Source organism: Gopherus flavomarginatus, chromosome 1 (assembly GCF_025201925.1).
Source record: "Gopherus flavomarginatus isolate rGopFla2 chromosome 1, rGopFla2.mat.asm, whole genome shotgun sequence".
In the NCBI taxonomy this organism is placed as follows: domain Eukaryota; kingdom Metazoa; phylum Chordata; order Testudines; family Testudinidae; genus Gopherus; species Gopherus flavomarginatus.
In genome coordinates, this window is record NC_066617.1 from 30,207,109 (window position 1) to 30,224,431 (window position 17,323).

General features: G+C 43.1%; 1 protein-coding gene across 3 annotated transcripts in view; it reads left to right on the forward strand.

Moving 5' to 3' along the window:
• PRKAR2B (protein kinase cAMP-dependent type II regulatory subunit beta) overlaps positions 1–17,323 on the forward strand; it is a 191,287-nt gene that overhangs the window by 160,303 nt on the left and 13,661 nt on the right. For all 3 annotated transcript variants that reach the window (XM_050926035.1, XM_050926036.1, XM_050926037.1), the window contains exon 5: positions 16,903–17,009. In XM_050926035.1, the coding sequence (XP_050781992.1) occupies positions 16,903–17,009 (107 nt within the window). The remainder of the gene's footprint in view (positions 1–16,902; positions 17,010–17,323) is intronic.

Genomic DNA, 17,323 nt, shown 5'->3' on the forward strand with positions numbered 1-17,323 from the left:
ATACATTAGAAGCAAGAGGAAGACCAAGGACAGGGTAGGCCCACTGCTCAGTGAGGAGGGAGAAACAGTAACAGGAAACTTGGAAATGGCAGAGATGCTTAATGACTTCTTTGTTTTGGTCTTCACCGAGAACTCTGATGGAATGCCTAACATAGTGAATGCTAATGGGAAGGGGGTAGGTTTAGAAGATAAAATAAAAAAAGAACAAGTTAAAAATCACTTAGAAAAGTTAGATGCCTGAAAGTTACCAGGGCCTCATGAAATGCATCCTAGAATACTCAAAGGAGCTAACAGAGGAGGTAGCTGAGCCTCTAGCTATTATCTCTGGAAAATCATGGAAGACAGGAGAGAGTCCAGAAGACTGGAAAAGGGCAAATATAGTGCCCATCTACAAAAAGGGAAATAAAAACAACCCAGGAAACTACAGACCAGTTAGTTTAACTTCTGTGCCAGGGAAGATAATGGAGCAAGTAATTAAGAAAATCATCTGCAAACATTTGGAAGGTGGTAAGGTGACAGGGAATAGCCAGCATGGATTTATAAAGAACAAATCATGTCAAACCAATCTGATAGCTTTCTTTGATAGGATAATGAGTCTTGTGGATAAGGGAGAAGCGGTGGATGTGGTATACCTAGGCTTTAGTAAGGCATTTGATATGGTCTCGCATGATATTCTTATAAATAAACTAGGCAAATACAACTTAGATGGGGCTACTATAAGGTGGGGTGCATAACTGGCTGGATAACCATACTCAGAGAGTAGTTATTCATGGTTCTCAATCCTGCTGGAAAGGTACAACAAGTGGGGTTCCGCACAGGGGTCTGTTTTGGGACCGGCTCTGTTCAATATCTTCATCAACGACTTAGATATTGGCATAGAAAGAACACTTATTATATTTGCAGATGATACCAAACTGGGAGGGATTGCAACTGCTTTGGAGGATAGGGTCATAATTCAAAATGATCTGGACAAATTGGATAAATGGTCTGAGGTAAACAGGATGAAGTTTAACAAAGACAAATGCAAAGTGCTCCACTTAGGAAGGAACAATCAGTTTCACACATACAAAATGGGAAGAGACTGTCTAGGAAGGAGTACAGCAGAAAGGGATCTAGGGGTTATAGTGGACCACAAGCTAAATATGAGTCAACAGTGTGATGCTGTTGCAAAAAAAGCAAACATGAATCTTGGATGCATTAACAGGTGTGTTGTGAGCAAGACATGAGAAGTCATTCTTCTGCTCTACTCTGCGCTGGTTAGGCCTCAACTGGAGTACTGTGCCCCATTCTGGGCACTGCATTTCAAGAAAGATGTGGAGAAATTGGAGAGGGTCCAGAGAAGAGCAACAAGAATGATTAAAGGTCTTGAGAACATGACCTATGAAGGAAGGCTGAAGGAATTGGGTTTGTTTAGTTTGGAAAAGAAAAGACTGAGAGGGGCCATGATAGCAGTTTTTAGGTATCTAAAAGGGTGTCAGAGGAGGGAGAAAACTTGTTCACTGTAGCCTCTAAGGATAGAACAAGAAGCAATGGGCTTAAACTGCAGCAAGGGAGGTTTAGGTTGGACATTAGGAAAAAGTTCCTAACTGTCAGGGTGGCTAAACACTGGAATAAATTGCCTAGAGAGGTTGTGGAATCTCCATCTCTGGAGATATTTAAGAGTAGTTTAGATAAATGTCTGTTTAGGATGGTCTAAACAGTATTTGGTCCTGCCATGAGGGCAGGGGACTGGACTCGATGACCTCTCGAGGTCCCTTCCAGTCTTAGAATCTATGAATCTATTAATTTAACTTCAAAAAGGGGAACTACATAAAAATGAGGAAGCTACTTGAAGGTAACATAAAAGGAACACTCACAAGAGTGAAATGCCTAAAAGCTTCATGGAAACTTTAAAAACACCATAACAGAGGCTCAAACTAAATGTATACCCCAAATAATTTTTAAGAGGATCAAAAACAAAAAACAAAAAACCCACCATTGGCTAAACAACAGAGTAAAAGAAACAATTAGAAGCAAAAAAACATCACTTAAAAATTGTAACTCAAATACTACTGAGGAAAATAGAAAGGAGCATAAACTCTGGCAAGTCAAGTGTAAAAGTAGAGGTAGGCAGGCCAAAAAATAAATTGAAGGGCAACAAGCAAAACACACAAAAACTAACAGCAAATTGTTTTTACATACATCAGTAGCAGGAAGCTTGCCAATCAATCAGTGGGGCCACGCACTCAAAGAAGACAAGGTCATTGCGGAGATGCTAAATGAATTCTTTGTATCGGTCTTCACCGCAGAGGATGTGAGGGAGATCCCCATGCCTAAGCCATTCTTTTTAGGTTGAATATCTGAAGAATTGTCTCAGATTGAGGTATCAAATTGATAAATTAAACAGTAGTATGTCACCAGGAACAGATGGTATTCATCCAAAAGTTCTGAGGGAATTAAAATATGAAATTGCAGAACTAATAAGCGTGGTATATAACCTATCACTTAAATCAGCTTCTGTGTTTTTAGTATGTATGTTTACATATAAAGTAAAAAAACACAAACTATGTAAATGTAGTGTTTCTAAGATTGCAAAGTCAAGCACTCAAAAGCGGGAGATGCCAGAATTTAAGTTAAAAGATAGATAGTGGTTAGTGAATGAGGCAGTGGTTAAAAACCAAATACCGAACAACATTTAGTATATGTGTGGCTGATCCCTTATTTACTTCATGCCATCCAAACACTGCACTAAATTTGGCAGTCATCACAATAATGTAGACTAATCTTAAGTGTACTTATAATTGTATATTGTTGTCGTAATACAATTTCTAAAATGTGGCTATATGGGACTCTATCAAGTGATTCTTTTATTCTCTTTTCCTAAAGGCACTAAAAAGTAGAAATGACAACACATGGTCCCCAATGTATCATGGATATTTATATTTAGAAGTTGCATAAAGTATGCGCCCTCTGGGCATACTTGCCAAATTTACTAATTAACAAATTAAGAGGAACGCCTAACAACCATTGGAAAAGTTGTGTCTCAAAGTCTGTATTTACTGCAGCATCAAGACTTCTGTGATCACTCCTTATTTGGACAACTGTGCAAATTCTTTCTCCCAGCATAATTTTTGCCAAGTTTTAGACTATTCCTTTTGTACAGTAGAGCATAACATTTTGAAACAACTGTTTAAAGATATTGTTCTCATGAATATTTCAGTGCCAAACGCAACAGGTAACTTCTCTTCTTGCAGTGTGAGATCAAATATGATTTAATTTGTATCAAACAAATAATTTTGCCCCAGTGTATAAAATCAATTTGTGTTAGAATGGTTATTTTTCCAGTGAGTCAGAGCCATTTTACTTCAGCATGCAGCCAATTTGCATATTGTGTGAATAGAGAATTAAAAATAAACCCTATGTTTTTTCAGTAGTTGTCAGTCATAATGACAACCACCTGCATATTGAATGTTTCCTTAGTTCTGTGCTATGAGGTTATAATTACAGGGAATGATAGATTTTGATTGATTAGAAAGACAGATCTTATATGTCATGAGATTAGGAAGAGTGCTCAAAGGCATTGTTAGACTGTGTCTACACTAGACATTTTTGTTCTTAAAGTTTGCCACAGTTGGTACCTCTGTACAGCTCCAGGAGTGATAGCACTAGAACGGACTGTCCACCAGCACTTTAACCACTATATTGTCTAACCCTGCTCAGAATAGGTGTAGATTATACAAATACATGTGGCCACCAGCAGCTGGTGTACACTTGTGATCCCACTCTTGGTACCACTGATAGAAGCAATGGTGTGAAATTTTGAGAGAAAAAAAATCTAGTGTAGACACAGCATCACTGCGCTACTCTCTTTGCTGCCATCTGAAGTCTGTGACCCTGATTTGATTTACACCAGGGTGAGATCAGAGTCTACTCACTGAAGTTGTAGTGGAGTAAAACCAGTGTAACTGAGACAATAATCAGGCTTTTTTTTTTCCCCATTATGTATCCAGGCTAATTATGGATGCTCATATACATTTTGTTTTGGAATAGGTAGTAAAGTTACTTTGTGAATTCACTGCAATTAAACCGGTCTTTTTGCCTTCCCCTGCAAAGCCAGCTGTAACAAAGATTTTGGGGTGAAGTACATTAGCCACAACATTTCAAACAAAGAAAATATCTTGGACAAGAACTGTAATATTCAAGTCCTTTGTGTCGGCCAGGAGTCTTTGTGCATGAATCCACTGTCAACTGTGGGTTTGTTGCTAGGAAAACCGCATTTCTTCCTCATCCCTTAGTGTGAGAGAATGGCAATGATTCTCTCTCGTATCAAAAAAAGGTATTTTAATTATTCTAAAGTGTGCTGTCATGACTGAAACCCATGTTTTCGGTCACTTTCTCAAAAATGTTCCTTTTCTGACTGACATTAATACACTTATTCTCAGTCCAAAGTGTAATTATTTTTTGAATGGCCTAAGAAATTCCACTGAGCTGTATTAATTATCCAAGTATGAAAACAAATACTATATAAATATACTAAATAATTCTAAATTATTTCAAATGCAGTTTTTCCTACTCAACCCACTTTTTAATAGAGCTTCAAATTTGGCATGTACATAGTTCTCAGTGAGGAATCTGTGCTTTGTTGTGTTTTTTTTTTTAAATAACAAATAATGAAGTGACTAAAAAGGTTGTTAAAATGGCATAATGTGCATGTTTAGTACAACATTTTCCTTAAGGAAATGTGTCTAATTTAAATCAAACGAATCATATTTGTAATGCTGCTGGTATTGTAGTATAGATTATTAGGATGCCCCAACTACAGCATTCCATATAGCACATGTGCACACATTGCAATAGAAAGCTGCATCTGATTGTGTTTTATATGTATGTAAACACAAACTACTTTAGAAAAAAACTAGTAGCAGAGCACTTAAAAGTAGGAGCCATCAGAATTAAGGGTTGCCTGTATATATGCATTATGACAGTCCTAATTACACAATCACATACAATTGTTCCTACAAGGCCCATGCTGCTTTTAGTGCAAAGTAAGCTGTCCTGGGATAAGAGGGAAGGTCTTCTCATGGGTCAGTAACTGGTTAAAAGATAGGACACACAGGGTCAATTTTCAGAATGGAGAGTGGTAAATAGTGGTGTCACCCAGGGGTCTGTGCTGTGATCAGTACTGTTTAACATTCATAAATGATCTGGAAAAAAGGATAAACAGTAAGATGGAACAATTTGCAAATTATACAAAACTAGTCAAGATAGTTAAATCCAAAGCGGACTGCAAAGAGTTATACAAAGGAATCTCTCAAAACTAGGTGACTGGGCAGCAAAATGGCAGATGACATTCAGTGTTGATAAATGCAAAGTAATGCACACTGGAAAACATAATCCCAACTATATATATAAAATGCGGGGGTCTAAGTGTACCGCAACTGCTCAAGAAAGAGCTTGGAATCATCGTGAATAGTTCTCTGAAAACATCTGCTCAATGTGCAGCAGCAGTTGAAAAAGCTAACCATGTTGGGAATCATTAGAAAAGGCATAGATAATAAGACAGAAAATAACATAGTATGCTCACATCTTGAATACTGCATGCAGATCTGGTCTCCCCATCCCAAAGAAAAGATATATTGGAATTGGAAAAGATACAGAAAAGGGCAACAAAAATGATTTGGGATATGGAACAGCTTCCATATGAGGAGAGATTAATAAGACTTGGACTTTGCATTTGGAAAAGAGACAACTAAGGGGGGAGATGATATAGGTCTATAAAATCATGACTGGTGTGGAGAAAGGAAATAAGGAAGTGTTATTTAATCCTTGACCACAAGAACTAGGGGTCACCAAATCAAATTAATAGGCAGCAAGTTTAAAACAAACAAAAAGTATTTCTTCACACAACGCACAGTCAGCCAGAGGATGTTGAAGGCCAAGACTTTAACAGGGTTAAAAAAGAAACTAGATGAGTTCATGGAGGATAGGTCCATCCCTGGCTATTAGCGAGGATGGTCGGATGCAAATCCTTGCTCTGAAGTATCTCTAGCCTCTGATTGCCAGAAGCTGGAATGGGTGATGGGATGGATCACTTGATGATTATCTGTTCTGTTCATTCCCTCGGAAGCATCTGGCAGTGGTCACTGTCAAAGGTTGGATACTGGGCTAGATGGACCATTGATCTGTTCCAATATGGCTGTTCTTTTGTTCATATCCAGTGCTGCACTGAATATGGATGTTTTAATGAGCTTTTCTGTTGTGCTTATCACAGTAGTCCTGAGTGCTCACAAGCATGAATTAATTAATCTTTACAACACCTCGTTTGAAGGAGGGAGAAATATTATTACCTCCACTTCACAAATGGTTGGTGTCAGAATCAGCACTGGAATTAAGTTCTCATTTGCATCCTGTGCCTAGTTGTATAGAATATGGTGCCTCCAGGCAATTCATTTAATCTTTGTTTCCATGTTCCTATTTTTAATATGGGAATTATCATACATAATTACCTACCTCGCAGCTGGTACCAATACCCTTGCTTTATGCAAAACCAGTGCCCAGAGTGTTGACACTCTTTCATTTGTTGAATTGGGGTGGCATATGTGAAAGTCAATTAAAAACAAATGTGTGGATCAGTTGTCAGAGCAATGATACTATGTGTGTGAGCTCATTCTCTGGGTCAGCTATTGAGGAGGAAACTTGGACAGGGAGAAGAAACATCAGTACTGCATCAGCAACTAGCTGGATGCCACACTGAATGTGCATGTGCAGTTTGCAGAAATCTCTTTGTGTGATCTGTTGCATGAACTGAAGAATATGATAAAGTTGCTGAATTTAAAATATCTTCTGAATCTTGGAGAGAATAAACAGGTTAAGTTCCAAAGCATCTATCTAAAGGAAATTGTCTACATAGACATTCTTGGCAAGATATTTAGAAATTAGAGGTCTTCAGTGTATTTAAACTGTGAAACCCAAGTTTCATCTGTACATTTCTATATTTCTACTTGAGAGTTGATTTAATTGAATGTACCTTTGATACTTCTGACTCCATATGTCAGTGGTAAAGTAAAATATTTGTTGTTGTAGTGTCCAAAGCATAATTCAGACTGTCACTTTATTAGTCTGCTACATTTCTTTATAAACCTACTTATTCCATTAAAGCAGTGTTGTATCCAGTGTGTGAAATCCTACTAATCCTACTCGCTGACTGCACTAGTTAAGTCCAGGGTTTATCTATTCAAATGAAGCATTGCACACATTTAGGTTTGCTTCTGTCCTCACATTATCTAGGCATCATATGATTTATCTTTTCATAATGGTTCACAGTGGTTTGGAAAGCCAGGAGATAGAAAAATCACTTTCAGAGCCAAGAGGGCACAGACACAAGACAAAGAACAAAGAACTCACACCCAAAACTTCCCTCCACCCAGATTTGAAAAAGTCTTGTTTCCTGATTGGTCTTCTGGTCAGGTGTTTCAGGTTACTCCTTTCCAGGTGAAAGAGACATTAACCCTTAGCTATCTGTTTATGACACATGTATTCCCATAAGTTGGCTCCAAACACTAAAACAGCTAAGGAATATTTTGTTGGTGGTATAGACCTCGTTTTCTAACTTGTATATTGTATGTTATCACTATGGGCAAAACTATATCCTCAGATATTCATGTACAACTCAGGTTGATGTGCATAGAAGCTATATGCAAGTCTCTGAGGTTAGAATGTGACCCTTACAGCTGAGAGGCCACAGGTGTAGAAAAAGGGAGACAAGACAGTTGCGCAGGAATTCAGAGAAATTAAGGAAAAAAATCAGGGTATCTGTTAGGTCCGAACAGACAGAAGCAGTGATGTAAGCCTGGACAGGTTGAGGAGAAGGTAATTTTAAACAGGAATATTCTCTCATTCCCATGAGGCAAGATTTTAAAAATCACCACCACCGAAGCCATGAGAGTGGATCAGCTTTTGTCTTAGGAATGGGGTGGGGGAAGGAAGGGCCAAAAATAGAACCTTTGGGGCTATCAATAGAGGGGAGAAGACCACATTGGACAGTATTTCTGTAGATGTCTATAGAAAGGGAAGGTTGCACATAGAGCCTTCCTGTAGATCAGCAGTTCCCAAACTTTATTAATTCACAATTTAAGAAGGGGACACACAATGTGATGAAGTGAATTGATGGAACATCAGGGTCATGCACCACCAGTGGCACACATACCATAATTTGGGAACCCCTTATAGATGCGTACAGGAAGAAGGGCAATTATAGAGGATATAAATCAGGGGTCAGCAACCTTTCAGACATGGTGTGCCGAGTCTTTATTTATTCACTCAAATTTAGGATTTTGCATGCCAGTAATACATTTTTAGATGGTCTCTTTCTGTAAGTCTATAATATATAACTAAACTATTGTTGTTTGTAAAGTAAAAAAGGTGTTTAAAATGTTTAAGAAGCTTCATTTAAAATTAATTTAAAATACAGAGCCCCCTGGACAGGTGGCTGTCCAAAACCAATGCAGGTTCAAGTAAGTTTTTGATCGAGTGAGGAAAATCAAACTGTGACAGATTGAAAGTTCAAAACCAAGTGGCAGTTTATTGATGGGGGATAAGTTGCAACTTGGGCTGGGGAGGAGCGCTTTTACCAACTAACAATACTATTAGAACGAGAATCTACACACAACTTGAAACAATCTATTTACATCCAACAAGAATCGAAACAATCTATAATTAACTGCTTACTAAAATCCAGAATAGATACACAAAAACTAAATAAACTGTGCGCACATTAACCAAATACTGTAAAATACAACAATTAACCACAATAGCAATTAATACAACAATTTAACTCTCATATACTATATACATAACTTTACACCAAACAACAATTTATACAGTTCTGTACCAAATAAGGGAGGGAAAAAGAGAAGAGGCTAAGCAAACGGATTATTCACAGAAATTAGAATACAAATACCACACTCCAGGCACAGCTGACCAGCAGTACAGACACCAAGGGCATGACGAATTGACGGGAAACACGGCACAACACGAGCCGGCAAAATACGCAGGAGACCCTTCTAGCTGGAAGGAGGATCCAAGTCTTTCAGCTAACATGTGGATACTCCTCCAGATCTTGGCGCGAGACATGGTTTTATTCGAAAACCCTCTTACTCGTGTCAGCATCTGATTGGTCCCTAGCTCCTTCGCCTTCCAGGTTCCGAGCTGGAGCCCTCCACATAAACAGGATCTGCACACGGCACACTACCCTTATGCACACAACACACTGGTATTTTTGCACAAGGCACTAGCCTGACCCCTAGGTGACCAGGCAAAAAGGGCGGGAAAATGCACACGGCACTGTAATGCTGCATACCGCACTACGGTGTTACACATGGTACCAGTGTGACCTTTTGACCAACAATTGACCATACAGACGCCATGTTTGAGCATAGGCTTAGGGCTGCGACAGTGGCCAGGACCCAGGCAGCATGAGTGCCACTGAAAATGAGCTCTCGTGCCACCTTCAGCATGCATGCCATAGGTTGCCTACCCCAATATAAGTTAATAAAAGGAAAGGAAAACTCAATTTAGCTGTGGCTTCTGTGTATGTTGGATGTAGAATCATAGAAGTACAAGACTGAGAGGTGTCATAACCTATTCCCAGATTTGGACCTTAGCGTCCAAAATATGGGGGTTAGCATGAAAACCTCCAAGCTTAGTTACCAGCTTGGACCTGGTAAAGCTGCCACCACCCAAAAAATTAGAGTGTTTTGGGGCACTCTGGTCCCCCCAAAAACCTTCCCTGGGGACCCCAAGACCCAAATTCCTTGAGTCTCACAACAAAGGGGAATAAACCATTTCCCTTCCCTGCTCCCTTCCAGGTGTTCTCTCCCTGGGTTCCTGGAGAGATACACAGAAGCAAGCTCCGTGAATCTAAACAGAGGGATTCCACCCTCTCTATTTCCAGTCCTGGAAAACATAAGTACTTCCCTCTTCACCCAGAGGGTATGCAAAGTCAGGCTAGTAAATCTAACAGAGATTTTCTTTTCCCCCTGACTTCTTCCTCCCACCAATTCCCTGGTGAGCTACAGACTCAATTCCCTGGAGTCCCCCACTAAAGAAAAACTCCAACAGGTCTTAAAAAAGAAAGCTTTATATAAAAAGAAAGAAAAAATACATAAAAATGGTCTCTCTGTATTAAGGTGACAAATACAGGGTCAATTGCTTAAAAGAATATTGAATAAACAGCCTTATTCAAAAAGAATACAATTCAAAGGACTCCAGCAACTACACACATGTAAATACAAAAAAAAATCCTATCTTTGTACTTACAACTTGGAAACAGAAGATTAGAAAAGCAGGAGACAGAAATCCTCTCATAGCCGAGAGAGAGTACAGGCAGAACACTAGAACAAAGAACTCAGACACAAACTTCCCTCCACCCAGATTTGAAAAAGTCTTCTTTCCTGATTGGTCCTCTGGTCAGGTGTTTCAGGTTACTCCTTTCCAGGTAAAAGAACATTAACCCTTAGCTATCTGTTTATGACAGGAGGGGCCTCTTGAGGTCATCTAGTCCAGTCTTCTGCATTCAAGGCAGGACTAATTATCTAGACCATCCCGGACAGGTGTTTGTCTTGATATGTGCAATACTTTAAAAAAAGTTAAATATTCATATTTTCTGAAGTTACAGTATATGTAGTTAACATGGTGGGGCCCACTTGCCTCTCTTGAATGTCCTCGATTGAATATGTGCATACACCTGCTTTTTCTTCAGCTTTGCACTGCTCACAGTGCCTCCGGTTGGCTACTCCCCTCGTCAGGTGGCTCTTCAGTGATTCAGCCGAATCACAATTTATATACTAATAAAACAAACCCCTTCCAGGGTACAAGTCCAACAGGGCCTATCCCAGTACCCTGGTTATAGTCCCTCATGGGCTTGCTTCCCAAATGGTCTCAGTTCCTGCTGGGCTCTCTCTCATCTTGTCCCTTTTCTGGTATGGAGCAGTGCCCCGAGGGCTTCCTCCCTGGGGGGCGCTTCACCAGTTATCCCAGCTCTTCAGCTGAGTCCCTCTTTACAATTCAGTTCACTCTCTTTCCAGGGGATATCAAAAATTCCCACAAATGCTGACCTTCTTCTGGGTCTTTAGCTCCTTCTCTGGGTTACATACCTTCTCAGTGCTTAAGCCACTTCCCTAGTGGGGGCAGGGGGCAGGCCCATCGACTACTCCGGGTCCCAACTAAGGGATCCTATAAGTAGCAGCTGACTGCTGCCTCCCTTTACTGAGGCCGCTTCCCCACAGCCCCAGTACTTTCATCTTCACCCTTATCTCAGGGCTGAAGTCTTTCTTGAGTCCCTTCAGGCAGCCAAGAGCACCTTCCTTGCTCCCAGGGTCCCCTGGTCAGAGCAATTGCTCTGTCAATTCCTGCAGCCAGCCAGGAACACCTTCCTGCTTCCCTGGCTCTAGCCAGCAACTGAATGTGGGCTGTCCAGTAGCTTCTCTTTATATATGAGCCTGCTGGACTCTGATTGGCTGCTTCCCTGTAGCTGTTCTAGGCAGCCTGGAGGACGCACTTCTACTGCTTTTTCCTGGGGCGGGGTGTGGTAGGACCAGGAGGCCTCTCACAAGGGACCTCTGTGCCTAGTATTCCCCTTTGTAAGTTATGATCTATCATCAGTGTGCTTCATAGATACTAATTATATGTAACTAATATTATGTAACTTTATGTGTTAGCTTCACATACTAATACACAAGATATGGCTATTGTATAAATAAATGGGGAATTTCAATATTGAAACATACTAGTTCAGGTGCTACGTATAGAAGTCAAATAAATACTATATTGCGACAAATATATCTACCATTGTGTGACAGAATGGGGGGAGGTCCCCATCCAGTGCAACGTGAGTGCACACCAGCGTTTAAGCTGTCTTCTGTCTCAAGACTGTGAGGCCTAGTGTATAAAGTCAATAGGCTCGCCCTGGTCGGCAGGGCAGGGAGGCCTAGTGGGGGTTGGGCTGCCTCCCAGTGGTGGGTGGCAGCCTGGGTAGGGGGACCTGAGCCCTCCCTGCTCTACCAGGTCCCAGCCCAGGACCCTGGTAGTGGCAAGTGGACTCGCCACTTAGTCAGTGGGGATCCGCCCAAAACATACTGACTGCTGTAAGGACAATGGCTAGTCCCTCCCTGGGCTACTTCCTACCATGACTCCTGCAGTTCCTTACTGTAGACGTCTTGGGGGTCTCTGGTTTCCTTGGGTTGTGCTGCTCCTGGGGGCTCTGACCTCCAAATGGCATCCCACTTGGTGTCTGCCTGGGTATCAGCACCTCTGGCTCCCACAGTGTGGGACTTCGGCAGCTCCCAGGCTGGAGTGTGCAGCATGTGTCCTTCCTCTCCAGTGGTCAGCCCAGACTGAGCTGGGGGGCTACTCCCCTTTATACTAGTGCTACACCTTGAGCATGCCCAGTAAAAAGTAGGGGCATGGCTTCCTCAGCTCAGTTTGGAGTTAACACTTCCCCATCCAGTGCAGGGTGAGTGTATGCCATCACACATTGGTTAGCAAAGCAACAATTAATGTATTTTATGCAGCTGAAGGGGATGACAAGTAATATATGGGTATCACACCAGATATCAAGTAATCTTGCATTATTAAGTGAAGGGACCGTTTTGGAAAGGAATGTTACAGGGCACTGCATTAGGAAAGTGAACAACAGCAGAATTAAAACTGCAGGTGTGTCTTTGTGCTCTGAACACAATAAAAGGAAAGAGCTGGAACTAAATGTTGAAATACTGACTAAAAATCTCACTATTTTTCTGATAAATTGACAGATTAGTGTAACATGAAAATTTTATGTATTTCAGGTGTGCTATCATCATCTGAGCGGTGTCCAGTGCAATATATAAGGGCTTGGCAACACGGGAGAGTTGCAGCGCTGGTGGTGGGTTTACAGCGCTGCAACTTAGTAACTGTCCACACCTGCACGGCACATCCAGCGCTGCAACTCCCTGGCTGCAGCGCTGGCTGTACACCTGGTCTGCTTGGGGTATAACGATTGCAGCGCTGGTGATGCAGCGCTGCTCGTCAAGTGTGGCCACGAAAAGCGCTGTAATTGGCCTCCAAGGTATTAGGACGTATCCCAGAATACCTGTTCAGCCACTCTGCTCATCAGTTCGCACTCTACTGCCCTGGCCTCACGTGACCCGCCCTTTAAATGCCCCGGGAATTTTAAAAATCCCCTTCCTGTTTGCTCAGCCAGGTGTGGACTGCAATCAATCAGTGACCATGCCTCCACGCTCCAAACGAGCCCTAGCATGGAGCAATGGTGAGTTGCTGGACCTCATCAGTGTTTGGGGGAGGAAGCTGTGCAGTCACAGCTGCGCTGCAACCCTAGGAATTACGATACGTATGGGCAGTTATAAAAGGCCATGATGGAAAGGGGCCATGACCGGGACGCGGTGCAGTGCAGGGTTAAAGTGAAGGAGCTGCGGAGTGCCTATTGCAAAGCCTGCAAGGGAAACCGCAGCTCAGGTGCTGCCCCCACGACCTGCCGTTTGTACAAGGAGCTGGATGTGATACTTGGGGGTGACCCCACTGCCAATCTGAGGACCACGATGGACAGTTCAGAGCAGGGAGAGGAGAGGGAGGTGGAGGGGGGGAGGAAACCGAGAGTGAGGTTACTGGGGTAGGGGTAGACACCCCAGAGTCCCAGGAGGAATATAGCCAGGAGCTCTTCTCAAGCCAGGAGGAAGCTAGCCAGTTGCAGCAGCTGGAACTTGTTGGTGAAGAAGAAGCAGAGGAGCGGGTTTCCGGTAAGCAGCTTTTATTTTCAGGATGGAAATATTTAGGGAGAGGAGTGGGGGTTATGGCTGTATGCATGCATGCCTAGATGTGGAATAGCCCATTGATGTGGTCTATCACATCGCGGTAATCGGCCTCGGTAATCTCTTCAAAAGTTTCTGCCAGAGTGTGGGCAATGTGCTTGCGCAAGTTTATAGGGAGAACCACTGTGGTCCTTGTCCCAGTCAGGCTAACGCGTCCGCGCCACTTTGCTGCGAGAGGTGGGGGGACCATTGCTGCACACAGGCAAGCTGCATAGGGGCCAGGGCGGAATCCGCATTGCTGTAGAAGACCCTCCCTTGCTTCCTAGGTAACCCGCAGCAGTGAGATATCTTCCAGGATTAACTCCTGTTGAAAATGTAGGGATAGTGTTCAGTGCAGGTCCCCCCGCAGCGCTCTGCTTTCCCCAACGCACAGAAACCCCAGTGCAGCCCTGAACCAATCAGTTCCCCTTCCCAGATGAGCCGCAGCAGCGAGATGGCTTCCAGGATTAATTAACTCCTGCACTCATTACCCCTTACTCACCATGTCTTCACTGCTGTGGGCTCTCTGTGCTGTGTTTGGTATGTGGAAATTATGCTAAAGTGAGACTGTGAACTCCTTCACTGTGATTATACACAATGCTGCCTTTCTGTTAAATGTTTCAATTTTTGTCTTTTTTCTAATAACAGTGTCCTTGACTACTGCTAGAAATGGACTGGCCTTATCACAGATTGCTGAAAAGCTACAAAACCTGAGGAAAAAGCCACGAAAAAGCAAAGAAGATATGGCGAAAGCAGTTATGAATCAGTCTGCCAGAGAGAGTAAGAAGCTGCAGGACTGGAGAGAGAAAATGCAGCACTGGAGGGAAAGAGAAAGCAGGAGAAAGGAATTGGCTAAGAAGAAAAGCACAAAGCAGCTGATAAGCCTCCTGGTGCACCAAACGAACTGTATCCAGTCACTCATAGCCATGCAGGCAGAGCACTACCGTGCTGCCCCCCCCCAATCACAAAGCTGTCTCCCTTGTGCCCCAATGTCAGCTCAAAACCCACTTCTCCAGCATCCAGGTTCTTACCACCACCAGTTGCCCCCAACACCTGTACGTTCACCCACCAGCCTTGAGAACTACGGCCCTTACCCTATGCACTCAACCCCCATCACCATGCAGCATTTTCATCCTAAAGTGCAGCAGTCATTGCACAGCACTCCAGGCAGGACATATTCAAACCTCTGACTGTACAGTTCACCACCCTACCCCCCTGCCTTTTTACTTACTTTCTTTTCAATAAATGATTTCTTGGCTTTTAAAACAGTTTTTATTATTGCAGAAAGTGAAAGATACCGTACCCCGAGGAAAAAACGGGCACTGCAAATCATTGTAACCATTGCAATTCACTCCCGTGCAAGGCACCAAACATTACTGTTGGCTTTCAGCCTCAAATTCCTCCCTCAAGGCATCCCTAATCCTTGTAGCCCTGTGCTGGGCCTCTCCAGTAGCCCTGCTCTCTGGCTGTGCAAATTCAGCCTCCAGGCGTTGAACCTCGGAGGTCCATTCCTGACTGAATGTTTCACCCTTCCCTTCACAAATATTATGGCGGGTACAGCACGTGGATATAACCGCAGGGATGCTGCTTTCCCCCAAGTCTAGCTTCCCATACAGAGATCGCCAGCGCCCCTTTAAACGGCCAGAAGCGCACTCCACAGTCATTCGGCACCGGCTCAGCCTGTAGTTGAACCGGTCCTTGCTCCTGTCAAGCTTCCCTGTATACGGTTTCATGAGCCAAGGCATTAATGGGTAAGCGGGGTCTCCAAGGATCACAATGGGCATTTCAACGTCCCCTACTGTGATCTTCCGGTCTGGGAAAAAAGTCCCTGCCTGCAGCTTCCTGAAAAGGCCACTGTTCCGAAAGATGCGTGCATCATGCACCTTTCCAGGGCAGCCTGTGTAAATGTCAATGAAACGCCCACGGTGATCCACAAGTGCCTGGAGAACCATAGAGAAATACCCCTTCTGATTAATGTACTCGGATGCTAGGTAGGGTGGTGCCAGAATAGGAATATGCGTTCCATCTATCGCCCCTCCACAGTTAGGGAAACCCATTTGTGCAAACCTATCCAGAATGTCCTGCATGTTCCCCAGAGTCACGGTTCTTCTTAGCAGGATGTGATTAATGGCCCTGCAAACTTGCATCAACACAATTCCAACGGTCGACTTTCCCACTCCAAACTGGTTCCCGACTGATTGGTAGCTGTCTGGAGTTGCCAGCTTCCAGATTGCAATAGCCACCCGCTTCTCCAATGGCAGGGCAGCTCTCAATCTCATGTCCTTGCGCCGCAGGGTCGGGGCGAGCTCCTCACACAGTCCCATGAAAGTGGCTTTTCTCCTCTGAAAGTTCTGCAGCCACTGCTCGTCATCCTAGACTTCCATGACGATGTGATCCCACCACTCAGTGTTTGTTTCCTGAGCCCAAAAGCGGCGTTCCACGGTGTTGAGCATGTCCGTTACTGCCACAACAATTTAGTGTCACACGCGTCAGGCGACTCGATATCATCGTCGGACTCCTCACTGTCACTTTGGAACTGAAGGAATAGCTCAACTGCCAAACGTGATGTGCTGGCGACACTCATCAGCAAAGTCCTCAGCAGCTCAGGCTCCATTTCCCACAGAAATCGCGCTGCACACAAACCGTTGGGAGACTCACGATGGCGCCAAACGTGGATGGAAAAACAGTGACTGATGGGATGTGAAGCGTTGCACCACGGGGCATTGGGACAGGAAGCGGAATGACCCGCACCCCTTCCGTCCCCTTCTCACAACCCACGGCGCCAAAATGGGATGAGGTGCTCTGTGGGATAGCTACCCACAATGCACCACTCCCAACAGCGCTGCAAATGTGGCCACACTGCAGTGCTGCTAGCTGTCAGTGTGGCCACATTGCAGTGCTGTCCCTACACAGCTGTACGAAGACAGCTGTAACTCCCAGCGCTGCACAACTCCAAGTGTAGCCAAGCCCTAAGACTAAATAGAACATTTAAATAATTAATTTGTATTTTTGAGCGTGATACCATAAAATTAGAGCGTAATTTTCATCTTATGGGGTTTTTTGTTATTGTTTTTTTAAATAGGAACAGATGTCTCAGGTATTAGATGCTATGTTTGAAAAGCTGGTTGAAGGAGGGGAGCATGTCATTGATCAAGGTGATGATGGTGATAACTTCTATGTAATTGATAGGTGAGTGATTATATATTATTGTAACACAAGGGATTATGCACAGTTGTATCAATGAAAATATATTTTTGCATATACTTTCAGTTGAATCAGACAGGTGTGTGCATGTATAAAAGAAAATGCAAAGATATTTTATCAGAGTTAAAGAGTAGTTGAACAATAGAGAGCAGTAAGTGAAAAAATCTAGCCTTTTCTCCCCTGTAATAAAATGTTTGCAAAGGAACATGTCACTGGTCCTTTAATGTAATGTTCTGTGACAAAGACCAACTGATTTAATGTCACAAGTAAGTGGAAAAGATTTAGCATTCAATATTTGA